A 23,034-nucleotide genomic window follows, 5' to 3' on the forward strand; every position below is an offset into this window, starting at 1 on the left:
AAGGGCAGCGGGAGGGGTTGGGTGTGGAGTGAGACATTCCATGTTCAGGCCCTAACATGCTGGGTGCAGGGGAGAGCGAGGGTGGGCAGATTTCTGAGCCCCAGTGGCTCCAAGTGTAAGACGGGATGAAGGTACTCACCTCGTAGGGTACTCTTGGGACCAAGGGACTGTGGACATGGAAACACTGTGGCCTCTGAGGGGCTGACAGTGGTTATTATGTGGCTGAGTTGGGGTCTGTGGCCATGACCTGGAGTGAGCCGCTGCTGCAGGCCGAGAGAGACCGCAGGACTGGAGCGTCCAGAGCTGGAGCCAGGGCTCCTGACTATTTCCTATGGCCCAGGCGGCAGGCACCCTCATTCCCATTTAACAAGTGGAGAGCCAGAGAGGAGAAGTCTTGCCTATTATTGGTAGAGCTGGGCGTCTATGCCTCTGACCTGGGCCAGTCCCTACACACACAGCCTCTCCTGCCTGCGGGGATGGTGGCCCTGCTTCTCCAGTGACTGGGGAAGTTGGGAGGGTGGAGTGTCCGTCCCTGGAGAAGCCACGGAAAGTCCCAGCTTTCCACTGCCATCCGTTGGTCACTGCCAAATCTCTGGGAGGCTGGGGCGTGGCTACCACTCAGAGGGAGCCATCCTGTGGCTGGAGTGGGCACAGCACCTATGTATCCCAGGCCAGCCTGGCCCTGGCCTGGCCCTCTGTGTGGTGGCAGGGCATCCTGGGCTTGTCAGATATTGTTTTTGCAGGGTGACACTGGTTACAAGGCCCCAAGTGGGTTGGAGATCTATAAGGGCTGTAGCTTGGGGGTGTCAGGCTGCTGGGTTCAAACATTGGCTCTACCCTTGCTGTGTGACCCTGGTCAAGGACTTAACTTCTCCGAGCCTCAGTTTCCCTTTATGTAGATTGGGGACATAACTTGCCCAGGCCCCAGATTTGGGAAGTGGCAGAGTAGGAGCTGGGGTGGTGACTCTGAAGGCCATGCTGTCCCCAGAACTATGCTGGGCCACCTGCTCCTGAGTTTTGACAAGGTGAGGTGGGAGGGGTTGGGCTGAGGGGGCCTCAGGGTGCTGTTTCAAGACAGGGAGGCCTTTGGTGGCAGATATTGTGGAGGGAAGGCCAAGTGTGGGCATCCACCCCCTGGGAGCCTGTGGGCTGGATGAGAGGAATACCAGGGGGCAGGTGGGCCCCTGAAGGTGGTCCTTGAGGGTTCTTGAGAGGAGGCTGGAGGGGCAGCAGGTGTCTGAGACATCAGGGACACCTCCTGGCTGGTCTCCTTGCCCCCAGCGTCCCCTCTAGTCTGCCTTCTTTCATGGCATTAATGTTCTTGGGTCCCATTGCTTCTCCTGCATGAGGACCCCTGGGGTTCCCTGTTTTGTTTTGTTTTTCCCACCCCTGCCCCTCTCTGGGCAGCCCACCTTAGGAGGCTCTCAGCAAGCCCAGCCCGAATCCTGCTTCCTCTAAGAAACCACCATGAACATTTATTGAATGAATGAATAAACAGAAGCAGGGAACCTGCTGGTATGCGCTGGTCTGTTCTCAGAGCAGGGGTTCTGCTGGCCCTGCTGGAGCCCCCTTGAAGGGTGTTTTTGGTAGACAGCCTAGTATCCTTGGTCTCTTCTATAATAACCTGCATTTCTCCAAAAATGTGTAACCCTCACCCATCTGGGCGCCTCCTTCCTGCCCTCACGGGATCTAGTGTGTGGCTGACTGGCCCTTAGCACTTAGGTGTTGCTTCCTGGCTTCAGGGGAAGGCAGGAAAGTTTTCCCATCGCTCACACCCTTACTTTTATCCTTGGGCAGAAAAGGACTGGACAGAGGAGGACCGGGGCCGGGAGAAGGTGCTGATGCAGGAGATTGTGACTCTCATTGAGCAGCGCAATGCCATCATCAACTGCCTGGACGAGGACCGGCAGAGGTGACGTGGCTGGGTCAGGGGCTCCCCTGGGGGCTTCTGGGGGGAAGGGCCCAGAGCAGGCCAGGCCAGCCCTGCCCTCATCATCAGCGATCTCAGGGCACCCTTGCTCAACCTGTATGGAGTCGGAGGCTGGAAGGGACTGAGCTTTTCTGGTGCCTCCTCCTGTGGGATACTCAGTTTCCCTTTCTCGTTTCAGGGAGGAAGAGGAAGATAAGATGTTGGAAGCCATGATCAAGAAGAAAGGTGAGGCCCCTCCTGGGGCTCTGGCCCATTTGAACTCCTGGAGGGTGAGGGGCAGGCTGAACAGAGGGTTGGAGCTGGTGCTCCAGGGATGGGGTGTGCCAGCTCCCAGCCTGTTTTTCACTAGGAAGGCCCTGTGTGGTAAGGCAGGCCAGCCCGTAGCCAGGAAGGCTGTGGCCTGTGCTTGGAGGTGGGTGTGGAATGCCCTGGCATCCATCCACGGGGAGGACTGGGGTAGAGTGAGCATTTCCCCTGGGTGGTTTGCCTTAAGCTGTGCGTCCCCCTTGAGATCTGCAGCTGGTCTTAGAGGAGTCTGTAGGCTCAAAAGGCAGTGCTTACCTGGAATAAGACAGTGCTGGAATGGTTAAAAGAGCACTGGACTGGGAGTCAGGGGCCCTGGGTTTCATCTTTGTTCCACTCATGACTCATGTTGTGGCCTGTGGTTAAGTCTGGACTCCAGTCAGACTGCTTGGGTTCCAGTCGTAGCTTTGATGCTTACTAGTGGGTGACTTGAGCCACCCACCTCACCCCTGTAGGCCCGAGTCTCCTTGTCTGCAGAATGGGGGTGATAGAGGCCCCCAGCTCCCAGGTGTATGCTGGGGAATGCTGGGATAATGTGTGTAAAGCACTTTGCCCAGGGCCTGGCACCTACAAAGAGCTCAGTTGGTGTTAGTCCATCATTGCAAACCCACATGTTCCTTGTCTGTAAAATTAGGGGCTAGGAGAGATGATTTCTGAGGTTTCTTCTAGCACCAACAGTCAGCGTTTGTGTTGTAACCCGCAGAGCTGTGGGAACCAGCCTGGGGAATCAGAATTTTAAAGATAAATGTCATGCTTCAGAGTCCCCAGATTGCTCTCACGTTCCTATGTCAGAGCCCTGCTGAGATGAAACCCTGGGTGAGGATATGGTTCCCATCTGATAGGTGAGGAACTGGAGGCTCAGAACGGTGACAGGTGACATGACGTGCCAGGGTTCCCAGGAGGAGGTGCTGGAGCTGGGCCCAGCCCCTGTGGGCCGGCACTGCCCCGGGCCTGTCCCTCTTCCCCACGTCATTAAGACTCCCCTGTCTCTCCTGCAGAGTTCCAGAAGGAGGCTGAACCCCAGGGCAGGAAGAAGGCCAAGTTCAAGACTATGAAGGTGCTGAAGCTGCTAGGAAATAAGCGTGACACTAAGAGCAAGTCCCCCGGGGACAAGAGCTAACAATGAAGGGACTTCCACCCACACCTTCCTGGCTCAGCCCCGGGCTGGGCTCCGCTGGAGGGGGGCACCCTGCTTCCCTTCAGGACCAGTCGAGAGGAAAGATGACTTACGGGGAGGGAACCTCTGGGTGATGGCCTCTCCCTCCTCAGGGCCCTCTGGCTGCTTTGGGCCAAAGAGTTTTCTTCTCTTCTCTGAGCCACAGGCAGTTGCGGCTCGGCCCTGCCCAGTCTGGTTCTGATGACTCTAGATGCTGTAACGGAGCAAGCAGGGTCCTGGGTCCAGGGAGTGGCAGCGGCCAAGCACACTCACTCCTGCCTGGCCCTTGCTGTGATGGGCAGCTCTGGCTTCTTCCTGTCCCGGCCCTGGCCTTGCGTCCCTGTCCTCCTCTGCAGGGCACATGGCACTGAGTCTGTTTCTCCTCCGTCAGGAGCTGTATTTATGAAGTCCCTGATTCAGTGTGGGTTAGTTACTGTGTCCTCGGACGTCAATGGGCCTGATGGACAAAAGCCTCCCTCTCTCCCTTGAAGTTCTCGGAGCTGCTTTCCTCCTCTTCCCTTGCTTTGTAGGAAACCTCAGCAGGACGGGGCTGTGATGGCCACACTGGGTGGGTGGGTGCCCTGGTGCTGAGTCTCCCAGCGAGGGTCTCCGGGAGGCAGGCCCCCGTTACATGTCTGGTCCCTGATCATCAGCTGAGGGGGGTATGCTTTACATAGGTGCAAATCCTGGTTCTTCAATGCACTGTAGTCTGACCCCTGCGTTGCCCGCCCCAGGGTGAGGGGATGATGGGCCCATTCCTATGTGTGGTCATCACCAGTCTGTTTCCTCACACTCATCTGTTCATTCTTTCCTGACTTGTTCCCATCGAAGGACTGATGGCCACTCGCCCCACTGGGATGGCTGTGGGAGAGGGGGAGCCACTGGGGACAACGCCTTTTCTCTAGGGACTGGGCCCAGCAGCCCTTGGTCGAAGCACTGTTACTATAAGCTATTGCTGGGGCACCTGTAGGGCCCCCTTCCCTCAGCACACTTCTGGGGAAAGAGCGTACTGTATTAACTCATGAGGATTTTCCTCACCAACAATAAATGGAGACCACCTCATTGCCAGTGCCCTGCAGACTTGGGGTGCTTTTCTCTTGGCCAGGTCTGCCTTCACTCCTGCCTCTTCTGTGCCTCGTGGCCAGGTATCTCTCGTGGCTGAGGAGGGGCCAGTAGGGGCTGTCCACCGATAGGGTCCCTGGCCCTCACTGCTATCCATCGGGCAGGACTCCCCACCTCTGCAGGGAGAGGTGACTCCTGCACCGCTGTAACCCCTGGCGGTCTCCTTCCAAACGTGCCTGTTGACCTGCAGCGGGGGTCACCACCTCCAGGGCCTTTCAGGGGCCAGGACACATGAACCAGGCTGGGTGTCACCTGACGGATGGTTCCATCAGTCTGTCTCGGTGTCAAGAGACTCAGGCGGCGGGGACTAGGGTGAACTGGGGTGTGTCTATGCCATAACCAAAGAGGGAAGTTCTTCCTCAAGTCAACTGTAGCCTGTGGGAATGTGACCAAGTATTGTCAGATCTTTCCATTTTTCAAAACAAGCTAGAAATCCAGATTGTGTGTGTGTGTGTAAATTGTAAATGTTGGCAACTGACCTGAATAGAAGTCAACGGTAGGCTGAATTTATCTACCTACTGGATGCTCCAGTCTGCTGCCTTTGAGCTATGTAGTGGGGTCTTCCAGGTGGAGGACAGCTGTCCTTACCACGTATCCTCCGCCCTCAGGTCTGGAACATGTGAGGACACAGGCTTCCCATGGAATGTTTTGGGGCTAGCCCTCGATCTGGCCCTCTCCGCTTACCTGTTTGAGGCTGCAGGCAGTGTTTATCCTGCAAACCAGAACTTAGGTCACGTGGCCTGTAGGATAATATGAATCCCTCCAGGAGGGAGCGTTGGCTGACATTTCCAAAATATTTTGATGTATGGGGATGGGAAAAATGACAAGCGTACTGGGGAACACCGGGCTCGTGGTTATCAGGAGGTCTGGGGACTGCCATGCGCTGTGTGCCAGGCCCAGGGGCTGCTCTTGTGGGCACATGTCTCCACAGCAGCTCTTTGAGGCCAGGCCTCCCAGGAGAGCAATCAGCGCTGAGGCTGGGGGGTTGCCCAAGGTCATGGAGCACAGGCTGGCACCGGAACGCTAAAGCCGGGGCTCTCGGATTCCTCCCGCCCCTTTGGGTTTCTTCTCCTGGGCTCTGGGTTTAGTGGAAAGACATAAAGCTAACTTAATCCTGAGTAGGCTACTTGCTAGTGAAATGACCTTGGTTACAGTATCTCAGTGAGCCTTAGTTTTCACGCAGGGATAATGAACCACTGCACGGGTTTACTAAGAGAATTAACTGAGAGTGAAATTCAGCACCTACCACAGTGCCCGGCCATGGGGTGCTCAGGAAGCGTTGGTTCCCATTTCCACTTGAAATATGCAAACAGCTAGAAACCATCTGTGCTTGAAAAACTCTAACTCCTTGAACAAATCAGCCTTATCCCTCTGAAAACAAAACGGTGTAATGACCTACATTAAATATGTTTTATTAGCCAATTAATCATAGCAGTTAAACATTTACCTAAGGCTGTAAGAACTCAAATAAGTAGGTCCTAAGACAAGTAGGAAGAAAGGAATCATACTCATTGCTAAGTTCAGAAAGCTCAGTGGGGACACAGTGGGTGGAGATGGTGGAAGGAGGGCCCATTGGATACTCTTAGGTAGTCGCCCAAGATGGTGGGACTTGGACCTTGCTTTCATTGCCTGTGGGGCTCTTCCCCTGAGAAAAGACTCGAAGTCACGCGTATGTGAATCTGTGACCGTGGGTCTCCGAGGCGCAGCTGACCCAGGATCCCTGGACAGTCTTGAGAACGGGCTCATTCTCTGATGTGGTCGATTTTCTAGGGTGCTGTATATGCCCGGAGTACCTGAGGCCAGGGCAGTGTTGTATGACCATTTGACATGGAGGAAGGCCAGGAGGGCTGGGCTGACCTGGGGATGATCCTGCCTGGCAATCAATGGGGTGGGTTCCAGTGGTCCAGGTTCGGCTGCTCTGCCCCCATCTCTGGAGACAGACTAAGTGGTGGCAAGTGCCTGCCTAAGTTGCTCAGTCCTCTTCTGGTCAATGTCCTCCATTTCCCGTAGTTTCTGCAAGGGTATCAGGGAAAGCTGGGTATCAGGTTAGGAAGTTGGGGAGCCAACATGGGTGTGAGGCTAGAGCTGGACTTCCAACACCTCGGCCACAGCTGACGCTTTATTTCTCCTCACGTCTCGTACTCCATACTCCTGGTGGACGCGTCCCCTCCCACGTCCCTGTTGGCTTCTCCTACCTGGGAGATTTCAGCGAGGATCATTCCTCGGTACTGCCTGCCCTGTCCCAGGGCCTCCATGTCAGCCAGGAATTCTTTCCTCTCCTGGATTTCCTTCACCACTGGACAGGGAGAAGGGTCATCAGTGGACAGGGTTTAGGGGCTTTCAGGCTCCGGGGAGGTGTGGCGGGGGCAGGGCTTGCCTCTCCTGGGGAGAGGAAACGGTTCTGTGGTCAGTGTTTCTCACTGGTTGGCCCTCAGGGATCACCCCTTCCTCTGACTCTGGGCCCCCTCCACACACACACCCCTCCCCTGCATAACTGGCCCATCAGTGGCTTACGTTCTTCAAACCGGTCCAGTTCAGGGACTGCGTCCTCCTGTCGTACAGGACGGGGCTTTCTTTTCCGTTCCTTTTTGTCCTTCCCTGTGGCAAAGATATTTTGGAGTCTTTGCTTCTCCTTCTCCAGATCTCCTGTTAAGGCCCAGAAATGGCTTAATTATGGCATGAAGGGCACCCCGATTCATGGTCTATGTTCCTAATTGGACATGCTTGCTCCAGGGTGCACCGGAGCCTGTCGTGAAGACAGGTAGAAAGGGAAAGGGGTTGAGAGAACCAAGAAGAGAGCTTTGTCAGAACCCGTACAGCGCTCTGTTGCAGAGCAAGGCTAAGAAGACTCAGTGACCACCACTGTGGCCTGCGTGTAGAGACTACGTGGAGTGTAGGAGGGTCTGGGCCACGAGTTATGTCAAGTGCCAAGGAGGAAGGGGATGAACCGCTCCATCCAGGCCGGCATGCAGAAGGGCTCTGGATTTGAGGCACCGAGTGAGCTTAGGGAGCAGTAGCCATGAGACCTGCCAGCCAGCCATTTATCAGAGATTGGAAGAATCCAGTTAACTGCTAAAGAGGGTTCTGAAAAAAATTTTTTAGAAGGACCACCTAACTGGTTTCCCCTGTACCCCAAACACCCTCAAGCTAACGTGATAAGGCTCAAGAGCATTGGGATAAACATCGTGAGAATTTGATTAGATACATGTTCACCTGCCCGGTGGGCAGCTCGTCTCCCTGGACCCCTTACCCCCCTCATGGAGGGAGGGAGGTGGGAGAGGGGCTGCGGTTGAGGCCCTCCCACTTACGGGTGGCTTGAGGCTTGAACTGCTCCCGGCTGTAAGCCCCGTTGGCCTGGCACATGCTGGCAGGCCGGAGGTGGGATCGGGCCGCCAGGATGGGAGGCAGGTAGATGGCCGAGGCTGGCTGCCTGGAAGGCAAGACCCTCTGGCTGGATGTTGGGCTGCACTGTAGGGGCAGAGTGTCTCCTCCTGGGGAAGGAAGGGTTGGCATCGGGGAATCCACTTGGTTTTTTTTTTTTTTAATTTATAAAAGTGATACCTGCCTGTTCTAACAAGGCAAGCAGTACAGAAGGGTCTTTCCTTCTCTCCTCCAACCGCCCCGCACACACAATGAGCAGTTTGGTGGTCTCTGTCCATTCTTTTTGATGCGTATATAAGCGTTCAAAGATACATGTGCATATCTAAGATTCGTTTTTCAAACACTGGATCAGCAGACTCGTCACTTAACAGTTTATCATGGACATCATTCTGGATCACTCCTTTTATATATAACTTATTTTTTATAGCTGTATACTGGTCCTTAGAATGGCTACCTTATTTATCCAACTAGTCTCCTAGTTTCAGAGATTCAGGCTGTTTCTGTTTCTTTTTGCTCCTTCAAACAATGCTGCAATAAACATTCTTGTACATCAAGCCTTCATACTGGTGCTTTTATTTCGATAAAAGGATTCTTAAAACCGGCTTGGTCCATGGCAGGGAGGGATGGTTTGGATGGTGATAGCCACCAGTCTCTCCTGCTGTCCATGCCAGACCTGGGCTTCTCCTCCAGGCCAGCCAAGTGTGTCACCTCCTCTCTGTTGATCACCATAAAGCCCAGCTCCGAGCAGTCCCTACCCACTGTTTCGATCTGGCCCCTACCTTTTCTACCTTCCCAGCCTTCTGTCACCCACCCAGCAAATACGTAATGAGCATCTACTCTCTGCCAGGCCCAGGACACTGTGGGTAAAGTGGTAAGACAAAGTCTTGCCCTCATGGCGTCTGCAGCTAGGGTATGGATGGTGATAAAATAAGGAAAATATATTAGTATGTTAGGTGGTGACCATACAGAGGTGGAGCATAGAGTGTGTCACAGCAGGATTTACCATTTAAATAGGGGAGCCAGGGAAGGCCTCATGAAGAAGGTAACATTTGAGAAACGACCCAAAAGTGATGAGGGGCCAGCATTCTAGGCAGAGGGAACGAGTAGCTAAAGCAAAGGCCCTGAGGTGGGAATGTGCCTGGAGTGTCTTGAGGAACAGCCAGGAGGCTCGGGTGCCAGGAATGGAGTGAGCAAAGGGGCACATAGTGGGAGTAGAGGTCAGAGGTCATGGGGGCAAGAGAAGTACAGGGCCTTGTAGGCCTCTGGAAAGACTGGCTTTTACTTTGTGTGAGGTCAGGAGCCATCGGAGGGTTTTGTGCAGAGGAGTGACATGATCCCTTTGGTTGCTGTTTAAAATGCTGTGTTGGGGGCCAAGGGCAGAGGCCGTCAGGGTCAGGACGTGGTTTGAACGTCAAGCGGACAAGATTGCTGATGGGTCAGATGGGGGTCTGGGAGGAAGAGGCGTCAAGGATGACTGAGGTGTCTGCCCTGAGGAATGGGAAGGATGGTGCTGCCGTTACTTCCCACTGACCCTTCCCTTCTCCCATCCTGTACCTGGGGGTCACGCGGCTTTACGTATCTCCCTTTTCTGAAGACATGCTGTGCTTCCTAGACTGTCCCTCCTGCTCCGTCCACTCCCTACTTCTGTCTGTCCAGTGCCAAATGCTACCTCTTCCTCTGGCCCGTTTTCAGCAAATATTTATGGCCCGAGTAATTCTAGGAGTTCCGGTGAAGGAGAGGAATTTATGGCTTGCCACAGAATTTGAACGAAGGCTCAAAACAACAGTAGGATTTGGTTAAGAGAAGAGAAGATTCTAGAAGAAAGCAGACTCAACACCAATGCTTGGAGGCAATTAAAAAAATAAAACTTCTAAGGGGAATAACACTGCCAGGTGAACCAACTACTCATGTTGGCCTAACCACTAATGCAGTCAGTCCTTCAATAAACATTGAGCAGCTTCAAAAACAAAAAACAAAACATTGAGCAGCTAAGTGCTGGGGCTACCGTGGTGAACAAGACAGATATAGTCCTTGGTCTGCTAGTCTTTACTTTTAGTGAAATTTCTAGCATAATCTCTTTGTGGTCATGCTACAGGGGACACCAGTTTATTAGTAGATTGCTGAGCGTGGAGACTGAGTGGTGATTCAGATATGTTACGGCACTAGGCAGCCTGAGTTGTACTTTTCCATGATAAGGAAGGACATCTGACCTCTGACCTGGCTGATGGAGCCTCCCTCCCTCAGCCAGTGCTGAACAGGTGCCAATGTCTGACTCTCCCTTCCCTATGCTTCTGTCGTTGATCAAATGCCCTCCTGATAAGCACATTCTTTCTTGAAAGACGGCAACAGCTTTTAGTAGATTCAAGTAAAACTCGGCAGGGTTGGACCTTCTGGTATTCTCTCTCTTAAAGGCAACTTTACAGGTCTGTGTTCTGATCCATTAAATATTGATTGATTCAGTTACATCTCAGAAAGCAATGTTGCTTTCAAGATCTTAGAGGGCCCCTGGCTTTTGTGCCCATGTACTTCCACTTTTTTGTTTTCCTCAAAAATAAATAATACAGGGGTGGCCGATTAGCTCAGTTGGTTAGAGCGTGGTGCTAATAGCACCAAGGTTGCCGGTTCGATCCCAGCACGGGCCACTGTGAGCTGCGCCCTCAACAAAAAAAAGAAAAGAAGAAAAAAAATGTAATGTGTGGTCAGAGGTGAGCTATGGAAAGGCTTTGCATAATCTTCCTAAGTTGGAATTCTGCCAGTTTTCTTGTTTCTGCTAGGTAGGCTATGAATGAATAAAATGACAAATGAGACACATACACAGTCCTTTCCTCTGGAGAGCTCCTATGGTATGTGTGTAACAGGGAGGGACAGATTGCAGACAGGACAGTTTTGAGACTATTTTGGCTGGACAGGAAGTCTCTCCTGGGCTGTGATCTCTTGGGAAAGTCAGCTAGAGCTGAACTGCAGGAGACTGGTTGTTGTGCCAGGACCCGTGTCTGGGGGAAGAAACAAAGGCCGCCTCAAGATCAATCCCCCAGATGCAAGGATCGGAAATACTACACTATACTATTTGGTCTTTTAAAATGATGTCCCCTACCTCTTAATATGGAGGAGCATGAAAAACGTGGCCCAGAATCCCTCTGCCCAGGAAGCCTCTGTGGACTGCCTCTTACTTTTCATGGTGTCCATGATGTGGCGCTGTTGGAATTTAGTCAGCCTGGATTCCTCCATCATTACTGCAAGATAAAGCACTTTTGTAAAACCTCCTGAGTCTTCATCTCACCCACTGAAATTTAAAATTGTATCACCCCCTACCCCCCTTCTGTACCTGAATACTCCCTCTCTTCCTCCTCTGTCTTATTTTTTTCTGTAGCACTCATTACCATCTAAGTTCCACACATTTTACTTATTATTACTTGTTGCCCTCCTACTAGGATATCAGCTCTATGAGAGCCAGAATTTTTGCTGGTTCATTTTTGTTTTTGTTTTTAATGCTGTATCCATAGCACCTAGAACAATGTCTAAAGCACATAGTGGGCTTTAAAATTTTTTTTCGTTGTGTGAATGAATAAATGAATGAATGAATGACCAAGCATTAACCATGTGCCAGGGGCTGAAGCTGTAACGGTGAGCCAAAAGAGGAACAATCCCAGCCCTATTGGATTTCACCGGCTAGAGGGGTAGATGGATACTGATCCAATGGGACATACTGAATATCTGACTACAGGTTGCGCTAAATCCAATGAAGAAAAAGGTATTTGGTCACACAGCAGATGGTTCCACTGTGGTGGTGGGTGGTGGTGGCGGGAGACAAAGCTTCCCAGGGGACATTGAAAGTGTGATCTAAGGGATGCACAATTGTTAACTACTCTAAAATTCTTAGTTTTTTGACTTTTGGCCACTTGCAAGTTGTAGGACCTGAATCTTTCTGTAAAATGAAAATAGCAATTGCTGAGCCACAGGTCAAAAGGGGAGGCCCGAGTCACGGAGGGTAACTGCTACCACCACTCTTGGCCTTTAAGCGCACTGACCTCTCAGGAGCTCACAAGTCCCAGGGGTATAAGTGGCCTGCTTGGGGCAGCTCCAGAACCCCGTTCCTTTGGTCACTGCCTCCATCTTCTCCTGGGAAGCCATGGCAGGGCCCTAAGGAGGGAAAACACACAATGACATACCCCCTGTCTCTACTCCTGCACCCCGCCCTTTCAACACTACCGAAGTCTGGGAGCGAGGTCCGGCTGCAAGAGAATCGTGTCAACGCGTGTCACTATTGCGAGTGCCCTCCTCTCCCACCCGAAACAGACAGACCGACACACACACACACACACACACACACACACACACACGAACGGAGACCTCATCTTAACCTGGTGCTCGTGGCAGGGAAGCCCTTTGGGAAGGAAGAGGGCCTTCAGATAGCTGTTGGAATTTAGTCAGGTTGGATTCTTTCATCATCACTGCAAGATAAAGCCCTGCTATGAAGCCTCTAGGATGTTACGCCAAAATTGAAACCTCACCCTAAAGTAAGACGCCGGCTGGGTGCACCCCTCCTCACAGAGAGCGGTGGCTGGGCTCCGGAGACCAAAAGCACGGCTCTACCGCGACATCGCGCGGGGACCCGGCAGAAACACTGCGATCGCTGTGTCGAGAGCCGGCAGCTGGACGCTCTGGCTACCATGGTAACGAGCCTGCATCTCGTCGCATGCGCACACTTACCACTCCCGCCTGCCTCCCGGAAGCGATTGCCTCTGGTTCACGGCGCAGGCGCAGAGTACGCGTGTCGCGGTGCTGGTGGGAGGCACGCAGTTCGCGGATCTCGGTGCGGGTCTGGGGCGCAGAGCCGGGTCGCTGCTGCGCGGGCGTCATGTCAGACAATGAGGACAAGTGAGTGCGGGAGCCAAGTGGCCTTTGCGGAGCCTCGGAAGGGGCGGGTGAAGCGGGAGTTTGATTCCAAGGAGGCTGACGAGCCAGGCGTGGAGGGACAGTGTCCGAGGGGACTGGGGCTGCTGAAGGGGCCCGCGGAGCTGGAGAAGGGAAGGGCGCGGAACCAAGAGCATAGCCCGAGACTGGACACAGCAAGGCACAGGCGCGAGGGTGCAGAGAGGATCAGTGGAAAAGCCCATGTGCTCCCTTCTAGAAGAGGGGACAGGTAACGTAGGATCGTGTGAGATTAGGCAGTAAAAGTGCGCAGTACAGCGGGTCCTCGAATAACGTTTTCTAACGTTGATGAGATGCGGGAGGAACCAACCCTTAAAGTCGCAGAACCTATCGTGGGCATTAAATGAGGCCTTACTGTGTAGAAGTACTCCAGAGGAGTGGTGAGACAGGTGGCAAAGGTCTGGGCAGGTTGCGGTCGTCTGGTGAGAGAAGGTAGTGTGTTAGTAGTAGACGAAGTGAGACGTGGTTTTGAATTCTGAGTTCATTTTGAAGCTGGGGCCAAAAAGATTTCCTGATGTGTGGGGTGGGAGCAGAGGTCTGTTCTGAAGATTAAAACAGGGGAGTAGTCAGCATAAGTATATTAGTCAAAACTGAGAAACAGGTGACATCATCAGGGGGTGTCAGTAGAGAAGGGGACGTGACTGAGTGTTAGAGCGTTCCAACAGGGAGTACTTGGGGTTGGGGAAGAAGAGACACCAGCAAAGGAGACTGAGAAGGAGCAGCCAGTGAGGTGGCGGAAATACCAAGAGAGTGAGGTGTCCTTGTAGTGGAGTGAGGAGGGTGTACTGAGCGAGAGAGAGAGCGCGGTCTGACGTGCCACTGAAAGGTCAAGCTAAATGAGAGCAAGAGAAGTCCATTGGTTAGCAACACGGAAATCATCCACAAACTTGAAAGAAGCAATGGTTTTGATGGAGCCGTGGAGATGGAGGTCTTCTTGGAGTGAAACTGTGACAGAACGGAAAGGGAAGAATTGGAAACAGTGATGATGGACAGACAACTCTTCCATGAATTTTGTTCCCAAGCAGAGCGTGGAAATAAGGCTCTGGGGGGAGAGAGGTTTTGTTTGTTTTTTTAAGATGGGGAAAATGTTTGTGCTGATGAGAATGATGCAGCATAGAGAGAGAAAAGAGACAGTGGTGAAGAATGTGTCCTAGCCAATTTTGGGGGTTGATGGGGTAAATTCGAAGGAGTAAAATGGGACAGAAGTTTGACTCACTCATTAAGTAGATGTTTATGGAGCACCTCCTAACTATTGGCTGAGACACTCTTTGCCCTTTTTGATTCTAGTAAGTGGTGCTCTGACTAATTGGCCTCTTTCTTCTTGTGCAGTTTTGATGGCGATGACTTTGATGACGTGGAAGAGGATGAAGGGCTAGATGACTTGGAGAACGCTGAGGAGGTCAGTGTTTAGTCTTAGGCTCCCCCGCTGCAGCCCAGGCTGTCAAACAGGCTGCCCAGTGATAATTGCCTGAATGCATCTGCCTCCCGTTTGTGACCAAAGGCCCTGCCCCAGCCACCCCCACTTAGAGTGAGCAGAGTTCCAGTACTGGGTAGCGCAATAGCCCCAGAGGGTGGGCCTGCAGGCTTTTGGCCACTTGGACCACAGTCCATGGTTTCTGAGGCAGTTAGTTCACTGATGGGTGAGATGTCACATTCATTCATTCAGCAAATGTGTGTTGAATGTTTATTATGTGCCAGGTGCTCTGCAGTGTGAGGCTCCATAGGAGCAAGGGGGAGAGTGACCTTGAATAAAGCTGGCGAGGTAAGTGCCCAGATCAGGCAAGATTTTGTAGCCTGTAGGTAGAAGGAAGCCACTGACAAATTTTGAACCAGGGAGTGGCATGATCTAAAGTTTACACTTTAGAAAGAGCATGCTGACCTCAGAGTGAGGAGCGAAGCAGGGAGGAGCAAGCATGAAAGAGAGAGACATCAATTCGGGGACTCTCACAGACCTCCAGGTGAGAGACCTGCAGCTTGAACTTGTGTACTGCTAGGGTCATTGATAAGAAAACAGATGGAAGAGATATTTTGGTGGATTGGATTTGGGGCTGAGAAAGTGGGAGATGACAAAGATGACCCCTAGGTTTCTGGCTTGAGCAACTAGGTGGGTGGGTTACTAGCTTCGTGAATAAAATAGGGCTTTCTGCCTTGGGTGACTGACGGAAGAAGTGCTTTATGTCTCCTGGAGAGTGATCCCTCAACTTTTTTAGTCCTCTTTGGCTTAGAAGCCAAAGCCCCTCTTTTTGAATTTTCTCTCTTCAGGACACTCTCAGGTACCCATATTCACTGTGTCAGAAACCTCTTTCTCCATCCTTCTGGTCTCCTTCCGTTCCTGTCCCGTCAGTTCTGGCTCCTTCATTTAGTTCAGCCCTATTCCGTTTCTTCATTCCTAGTGCACCAGCCTGGTTTAGATCTTTATTCCTTTACAACCACATTACTGCAGAAATTGTGTTCCTGGCTTTCCTGCCTTCCGTCTGCTCTGATTGTCTTTCTGCTGCCAGAGTCATCTCTCTTACCTGCCTACACGATACCCTCGGTCTTCCTAAATCGTCTCTCTGCTTTTGCCGTTGCCCTCTACAGAATGTTATCAACAGAGTATCCAGAGTGATCCTTTCAAATCTTAAGTTAACTGATGTCTCCTATTTAGAACCCTCATCCAGTGGCTTCCCATCTCATTCAAAGTAATTGCCAAAAAGACGTACAAAGTTCTCCATGATCTGGCCACCTGCTCCCTCTGTGCTCTTATCTCTTCTCGCTGTCCTTGTCATGCCAGGCACACCCTGCTCAAGACTTCTGACCATGCTGTTTCCTCTTCCAGGAACACTTTTCCCCAAGAAGCGCACATGACCTGCTCCTCACTTCCCTCTGGGCTTTGTCCAGGTGTCATCTCAAGGAGGCCTTCTGTGACCATCTTATTCATGTTTAAAATTGCAGCATTCTCCCCCTCCCCCCACACTACCTCCTTGGCACTCCCTGTCTTTTTTCTCTGTTGTTATACTACTACGCATTTTACTTATTTATTTATTGTTTATCCCTTCTCACTATCGTATAAGCTCTATAGGGGAAGAATTTTATCTTACTGCTCTATGCCAAGCACTTGACATATAGTAAACACTCATTAAACATTTGTTGACTTAATTTTTTTTTTTTTAAATTGGGGACTATATTGGGGAACAGTGTGTTTTTCCAGGGCCCATCAGCTCCAAGTTGTTCTTCAGTCTAGTTGTGGAGGGCGCAGCTCAGCTTCAAGTCCAGTTGCCATTTTCAATCTTTAGTTGCAGGGGGTGCAGCCCACCATCCCATGCGGGAATTGAACCGGCAACCTTGTTGTTGAGAGCTCGTGGTCCAACCAACTGAGCCACCCCACCGTCCTGTTGACTTAAGTCTTTATTATAATGTTTATTCTCCTGCCTGTGACCCTATATGCACCTTTGCTCTAATCATACTCTATAATTAGTTGTCCAAACCTAGTACATCACCTTCTCTGTGCCTTTGCACATTCATTTCAGCCTGCCTAGAATGCCCTTCCCTTCCTCATTGGCTTGGGAACTCCTACTAAACCTAGACAAGCTCCAGTCTCATCTTTGGACTGTCTTCCTAAGCCACCGTGGGAGTGCGGTGCCCCCCACCTGCTTGTTAACTTGGTTGCACACTTGCCTTCCTTCAAAGCACCTGCTGTTGTGTTTGTTCTTGTCTCCTTCCCAGACCAGGGATTCTTGCTTTGAGAGCAACAGCTCTTAGCTTTCTGTCTCAGCATCTATTATGATGTTTGGCACATGACAGATGCCTAATAAGTAATTGTTAAATATATGAACACACACACACACACACACACACGTTGCCAAAAAAAATGTATACACATTTTAAGAGAGGAAAACTGGATTAAAATTGTAATACTCAACATATACCGATAACAAAAGATGAATACAAGTCATGTTTAACTTCTGCAATTACAAGAGGTGCTCAAAGTGGTTACAATCAGTGTCCAGACACTTCTGATTACGGCGAACTATTGCTTGAGCAACGCTGACCAAAGTGTCCATGTGTATATATTTTTGGCACCCCCGGTGTATATATGAAAGAAACATATAGTATGTTCCTGCCTTCACTCTGACTTTTTAGCCTCTTGACCCATTGACTCAGTTACCCTAGCTGAAGATGGGGTGCTTATTCCTCGTTTCCTGCTTAGGGTGATTGTTGTCTGTGCTCAGGACTTCTTTGTATGGAGTCAGTCAACGTTCTGGGCCCGGCCCATCTCCGGGCCCTCTGCTTCCTTCTTCTGGGTGAGGCAGCTGGCTTTGTCGTCCTGATCAAGATTCCTCTCTTTTACTAGGTCTGAGACTTTGGCCAAGTTAAATAACTCTCCAGGCCTCTGAAATGGGCACGGTAATCCCTACTCATAAGGTTATTGTGAGAATTAAATGAGGTGTCAGTAAGGCAGCTGCAAGGTCGCTGGCATGTGATTAGCAGTAGTAGTGGTTATAGTCATGGTCTCCTCCCCCTCCCGTCCCCCCTCCCCCTCAGTAACGCCCCTGAGAGTTTCCCTCTTTCCGCTTTGGTGTCCAGGAGGGCCAGGAGAATGTGGAGATCCTCCCCTCTGGAGAGCGACCGCAGGCCAACCAGAAACGAATCACTACACCGTATATGACCAAGTATGAGCGAGCGCGCGTGCTGGGCACGCGAGCCCTCCAGATCGCGTGAGTGTCCCCTTCACTGTCCCTCCCATCAGTCAGGCTACAGTGAGCCTCCAGGCTGTCGACGTGGCCCAGCCTGGCCCCTGAAAACAGACTCCCTGCTTTCACGTGCTAAACAAGGCGGGGGGGGGGGGGGGGAATGCAGTCCCTGTGTGCCAGGCACTGTGCTAGACCCCTGCCCTCAAGGAGTCTGATCCAACAGGAGAAATAGGCATTGAGCATCTGAGAAGTCAAATAACAGCACCGTAGAAGAATAACAATAAAAATACAGAACTCGATGATTGCCTGTCAGGTTAGCAAAGCAAAAACGTGTGGATTCAGGGAGCCCTAGACCATTGTGGGCCAGTCAGTTGCAGGCGCTGCGGCAGTAATGCCCAGCTTAATGTGGTCCTTGAGTCAAGGTAGACGACGGCCAGCCCAGAGGAGTGGGAGAGCCCTGCCTCCACGTAGAAGCCACGCCAGAGGTGTGAAAACACAGAGCAGTGATGGGGTTCTGGGCACTTGAAATGAGCAACCTTTCCTTTCCCTCCCGAGTTTAGAACCAGGTGAAGGAGAACGAGGTTGAGGAGATAGCCAGTAGACAGGCGGAGATCCGAATGTGTGCCGAGGGCGTGCTCAGGCCTCCAGAGGCTGTGTCTGCAGGAGCAAGGCTGCGCGCTGGGTTTGTGGGCCTCGAAAGGGCCCTCTCTGCAGGCAGGTGGCTTTGTGAAAGCGGGGCCCCTCCAAGAGGCTGGGCCACAGATGCTTGCCTTTTCTCCCTGTCAGAGAAGTTACTCCCCCTTCCTGAGGAGGAGTAAGTGGGGGGACAGAGAGAGGGCAGGCGTGGTACTGTCGCTCTTGTAGACTGTCTCCCCAGGGAAACACAAGGCCGAGGAAAGGAGCCCTACCCAGACTTCTTAAAAGGCGGTGTGGGAAATGCTGGGGATCTGGAAGTGGAGGGGCTTCAAGCAGGGACTAGTGGAATACAGGCGAGAAGAAAGCTGGGGCCAGAGGTGTGGAGTTTTGTGTGCGGGAGGGGCAGGGAGGCTGAGTCTGTGCATGCCCCCCGGTTTTCAGTCAGCTTTGGACGTGCTCTGCAGTCCTGTGGGTGAGGAGAACCACCGTGTCCACGTGACAAAGGGTTTTGCAGGCGGGCAACATGGTTCCTCATCTGTTCCGCAGCAGCAGACCTCTTGCCAGCCTGCCCCCCTTGCTGGCCTGGCGGAAGGGAGAGCCGCACGCAGTGATAATTTTGGTACCCCTGGGGTCAGGATCCTCTAGGCCTGCGCCATCAAGGATGGCGGCCAGTAGCTCCATGTGGCCATTTCAATCTAAATTAAGTAACATTAAACAGAAGGAAAAGTTCAGTTGTTTGGGCTGATTAGCCACGTTTCGTGTACTCAGTAGCCACCCGAGGCCTGTAGTGGGTAGTGCAGAAAGAAGACACTCCCGTCTTGTTGCAAAGCATTCTGCTGTTTGCAGAGCACTCTATGGGTGCTCTAGCGCTGTCTCTGCTTAAAAGTGACCCGGCAGAAAGAACAGCTCATCAAGGAGTTTTCAGACAAGTAGACAGATTGTAAGTTCAAGTCTTTCAACATCGAATAAGATCCTGTGCTTGCACCTGTGGGGGATGTGAAGGTGAGTGAAGACAAAGATACAATTGTCCTCCTGGTGTTTACAGCCTGGGGGGGGAGATGGACCCCTTCACAAATACCCCGAACCCAAGGCACATGGGAGTGGTGCTTGACAAGAGATGTGAAAACGGGGAGAAGGGAGTAATTGCTGGGGTGACTGGGGAAGCCTCATGAGGAAGTTAGAATTCAGGCGGGGACCGGGAAAGGAAGGTGGTTTTGAGGGCATCCCAGGGGCCAGAAACAGAACAAGGAAAGGTCCAGGGGGTGGCAGGTAAGCGTGGCTTGTTGCGGCGGAATGGCAAGGCGCTTGGGGCACAAGACTGGCAAATATGTCCCTAGTGCTTTGAGTGACAAGTTCAGAAGACGGTCATGCATTCGGTGGACAGTGTGGAGCGCTGAACAGTTTAGAGGCAGACATTCAGACCACTACCAAGTCCCACTGTCCTGCTTTTTTTTGGGAGCAAGGTGCATTCCATGTGGTGGGGCCTGTGGTGCTCCTGCTGAATAAGGGCTAGGACACTGTCCAGGGGTTCCCTGCCTGTTGGGGGGCGGTGGAGAGGCAGGGCCGTAGCTTATCCTTAGCGCTAGGCATGCAGCCTTTACTCAGATGAACAACCATTTCTTGGGTAGTTTGTGGATGACATCTCGCTCCCGTGCCTTAGCACCACCTGGTGGCTGGTGTGGAGCATAGCCACTTCCTTAGGAGCGTTGCTGGGTTCCTGTGCGGAGGCTTTGGTATAGACCAATGACCTAAGGGCACACTCACACACTTCGCATATCGCCTGCACATAGTAGGGTTGGATGAATGAATGCTCTTGAATTACTCACATCTTGAAGGAAGGAAGGCACCTGCAGATCAGGAAAAGCATTTTGCCATATTCTTTAAAGCTTTAAATTGGGGGGAAATTGAATTATTTATTGAGAGAGGATATAGGGAAAGTTAAACACTTGGTCTCTGCTGTTGGGAAATGTTCAGGCTTTTGGGAGTAACACATCAAAATATTTAGCCATGAAGTTAGTAAATTATTTGGTGTCACCTGTGGCTCTCAGGCTGGCTGATGGCCACAATCACCCAGGGGGCTTTGTAAATGCAGGTTCTCAGGCTCCTTCCCTAGAGATTCTATTCAGAGGACCTGGGAACCTGGATTTTTAACAAGCTCTCCTAGTAATTCTGATGATTATCAGGTTTGGGATCCGTTAGTGTTAACTTGAGCTGGAATCATCAGAGGTGGCTTCCTGGAGGAGGTGGGCCCGGAACTGGCACCCCGCCCATTTGTGTTCAGAGCCTGTGCTGTGGGTCAGGCCTTGTGATGGAGCATGTGGTCCTGGTCTCATGTGGGAAACATCAAACAAGTAGTTGCAGTACCGTGAGGTTGGTGCCAAGAGAAGCATATGTAAATGAGTCAGGGCACTGAGGAGCCAGCACACAATCTCCAAGGTGGAGACACTTGAGCCTCTCCCAGGCCTGTAGGGAGAGGAAGAGCTTGTAACAGAATGAAAAAGGAAACAACAGTGTCTTTCCAGGGAGCCGTAGGAGTTTGGTGTGGCGGGAACGCAGGATAAATATGGGCAAGTAACATGAGAAGGTGCTAGAAAGGTGAGCAGGGGCCAGACTGAGTTCTGCCTGTTGGCCATGGGGCATCGTGGAAGGATAGTAAGCAGGTGAGTGCCTGATGCAGGCCTCGTAACGAGGCTGGAAGAGCAGGACTTCTGAGGGGGTGTTACCAAGAAGGAAAACAGGAGCTGGGCCCTGAGGCTGGGCCTGGGGGTGTTGGGTTAGAGCAGTCAGAAGGCGAGCCCTTGCACATGCCCTTTCTGTGTGCTTGGAATACTCTGGCATGGCCACCGGGTTCAGGAATCTGCCGTAGGCCCTGGGAAAGGTCCCTGGTAGGGCAGCTGACATGGTGAATGTCATACGGCCTTGTGATGAAAGGTTACACTTGTCCCATTCTCAGTAGCTTTCTAAAGTTTATGGATCTTGAGCGTATAAATGAGTGGTGTTCTAGCACAGTGGGCAGGAGCACGCGGGGTTCAAATCTTGGCTCTGCCACTTACTGGCTGTGTGACCTTGGGCAGGTAACTGACCTCTCTGTGACTCAGTTTCCTCATCAGTAAAACAGAAGTAACATTACCTCAAATGAAATAATCTATGGAAAGAGCTGAGAGCAGCATATGGCACTTAGTGAGTCTTGGCTTGTTAGCCAGTAGTGTTTAAACGTTGTTGTGTAGGCAAGGCAGGGCTTTTTGTCTTCATGTTCAAATCATGCTGAGAGTTGGAGAGAAATTCAGTGCTTTGGAAGCAAAGCTGAAATCCGGCCTCCTGGCTCCCACCCGTGTACCCTCACGGTCAGTGCCCTTGAACCACCGCCTGTCCGCCTCGAAGGTGAGGACTAGGGTACCCATCCAGTCCTGTTTGTGACGTGAGCTCCCCGACTTCCTGCTGGACCCTTCTCCCTGTGTTTGCAGTCTCCCCAACACGTGTCCCTGTACCCACAGGATGTGCGCACCTGTGATGGTCGAGCTGGAAGGGGAGACAGATCCCTTGCTCATCGCCATGAAAGAGCTCAAGTAAGTCGCCCAGATCGCGGTTCGCGGCTCCAGAGCCCTGGGAGGCCTCCTGTGGGTTCTCTGCCCACCCCGATCCCCACTTCCTTGCTGGGGAAGTGTGGTGCTCGTTCCTGTGGATCCTTCGCTCGTTCAAGCGGCAGCCCACCAGGAAGGAGGAGGGCGGGAGTGGCGGGGCAGGCAAAGGGGAAGGCACTGATGAGACGTGCCCCTCTCATGGCCGGCAGAATTCCTTGTTCCTGCCGTGCTTGGCCTTACCAGTATCCGCCCACTCTTCCTGCCCCTCCTCCTTTCAGCCCTGGATGGCAGAGCCCTTGCAGACCCACTGCCCGTCACTCAGGGATTCCTGTAATTCCTTTCCTCCAGAGGACACTCATGGTCCCAAGCGGATGCGCCTAAGACTTCGCTTCCCTTGTGTCCTGCACACCGCCTGGCCCCCAGCCCTCATGTACTTGTGCCTTCTCCCCGCCACAGGGCCCGGAAGATCCCCATCATCATTCGGCGCTACCTGCCCGACGGGAGCTATGAAGACTGGGGGGTAGACGAGCTCATCATCACCGACTGAGCCGGACTCTCTTCCCGACGGTGCCTCATCCCCACTTCTAGTCTCACGTGCTTTATACCTGTAAATAATAAACTGTTCAGCCTTTCCACCCCGCGGTCTCCAGCTACCTGCTCTGCCCACCCACTTCTTCCCTGTTACTGCCCTGCTGCCTGAGGCTGCACCCATCTACTGGCCTTGTGACTGTCAGCTCTTTAAGAAGCACCAGGGGCCCTCACTCCCTGTGGGTACCCCGTATCCCTCCCTCCATCTCCCCTTCACCAGAGCAAAGGCTGCTGCAGGGAGACACCTCAGCTGCCTTCCCAGCAGACAGACGAGCCTTTGTGCCCAGGGAGCTGGTTGCCACGGAAACCCCCAATTTCCTTTCCAGTGGGGACTGACTGCAGGGGCTTCTCCCTTCTCAGGAGTATCACAGAGCAGGTCTCATCAAGCCACCCATTGTTTCCTGAGGACCTGCCTCGAGCCTCTTATCATGGGCTCGGATCCCCTTTCAGGAGCAGTGCCCCAGCAGGAAGCTTGGGGACACGGGATGATCTCCCGCCCTCCCCAAGCAGCGTACTACCACCGGGCAAGTCAGCAGCTGGAGCAAGGACCAAGCACCTGCCCACCCCCGCCCCCTTGGTCCCCATTCCTCAGGCCACTGCCCACACACTGTCCTCGTGGCCCACCTCTCTGGTCTGCCCCACCCATACCCTCTCCTTTCTGCCTCTGGAAGATCTTTTCCCTCCAGCCTCCAAGGCCTTGACTGGGATGGGTGCTGGGATGATGGTGGGTGG

The 23,034-nt window shown here is 52.4% G+C and overlaps 3 protein-coding genes across 7 annotated transcripts in view; 2 read left to right on the plus strand and 1 right to left on the minus strand.

The window, feature by feature from the left end:
• The window catches only part of MICALL1 (MICAL like 1), a 28,388-nt gene extending 19,942 nt beyond the window's left edge, over positions 1–8,446 (plus strand). For both annotated transcript variants that reach the window (XM_074326383.1, XM_074326384.1), the window contains exons 14-16: positions 1,798–1,912; positions 2,109–2,155; positions 3,232–8,446. In XM_074326383.1, the coding sequence (XP_074182484.1) occupies positions 1,798–1,912; positions 2,109–2,155; positions 3,232–3,353 (284 nt within the window). In that variant the 3' untranslated portion in view covers positions 3,354–8,446. The remainder of the gene's footprint in view (positions 1–1,797; positions 1,913–2,108; positions 2,156–3,231) is intronic.
• LG02H22orf23 (linkage group 02 C22orf23 homolog) lies at positions 5,908–12,603 on the minus strand. Of its 4 annotated transcripts, none has more exons than XM_074326389.1 (7): positions 12,404–12,598; positions 11,921–12,032; positions 11,063–11,125; positions 7,820–8,002; positions 7,026–7,109; positions 6,707–6,807; positions 5,908–6,524 (listed from the first exon to the last, which is right to left on the minus strand). In XM_074326389.1, the coding sequence occupies exons 2-7, from the start codon at positions 12,021–12,023 to the stop codon at positions 6,453–6,455; spliced, it is 606 nt and encodes a 201-aa protein (XP_074182490.1). In that variant the 5' UTR covers positions 12,024–12,032; positions 12,404–12,598; the 3' UTR covers positions 5,908–6,452. The 4 variants fall into 4 exon arrangements, with proteins under 4 accessions (XP_074182490.1, XP_074182489.1, XP_074182492.1 ...); XM_074326388.1 differs by having other exon boundaries at positions 7,026–7,157; positions 12,404–12,596; XM_074326391.1 differs by lacking the exon at positions 5,908–6,524 and having other exon boundaries at positions 6,768–6,893; positions 12,404–12,603.
• A 23-nt stretch (positions 12,604–12,626) lies between these two features.
• Positions 12,627–22,349, plus strand: POLR2F (RNA polymerase II, I and III subunit F). The gene is made up of 5 exons (XM_019752961.2): positions 12,627–12,770; positions 14,154–14,223; positions 17,391–17,521; positions 21,628–21,699; positions 22,171–22,349. Exons 1-5 carry the CDS (start codon positions 12,751–12,753, stop codon positions 22,259–22,261), a joined length of 384 nt encoding a protein of 127 aa, XP_019608520.1. The 5' UTR covers positions 12,627–12,750; the 3' UTR covers positions 22,262–22,349.
• Positions 22,350–23,034: the final 685 nt, after the last annotated feature.

This window comes from Rhinolophus sinicus, linkage group LG02, assembly GCF_036562045.2.
Source record: "Rhinolophus sinicus isolate RSC01 linkage group LG02, ASM3656204v1, whole genome shotgun sequence".
NCBI lineage: Eukaryota > Metazoa > Chordata > Mammalia > Chiroptera > Rhinolophidae > Rhinolophus > Rhinolophus sinicus.

Bases quoted from the DNA above. Each gene is read 5' to 3' on its own strand.
- POLR2F (XM_019752961.2), top strand. From the start codon at position 12,751: ATGTCAGACAATGAGGACAA. The intron at 17,522-21,627 runs GTGAGTGTCCCC...CTGTACCCACAG, and splicing joins ACGCGAGCCCTCCAGATCGC to GATGTGCGCACCTGTGATGG. The intron at 21,700-22,170 runs GTAAGTCGCCCA...TCCCCGCCACAG, and splicing joins ATCGCCATGAAAGAGCTCAA to GGCCCGGAAGATCCCCATCA.
- LG02H22orf23 (XM_074326388.1), bottom strand. From the start codon at position 12,023: ATGGCTTCCCAGGAGAAGATGGAGGCAGTGACCAAAGGAACGGGGTTC. The intron at 11,126-11,920 runs GTCAGTGCGCTT...TTTATCTTGCAG, and splicing joins GACTTGTGAGCTCCTGAGAG to TAATGATGGAGGAATCCAGG. The intron at 8,003-11,062 runs GTAAGAGGCAGT...TTCCTTCCCCAG, and splicing joins CATCATGGACACCATGAAAA to GAGGAGACACTCTGCCCCTA.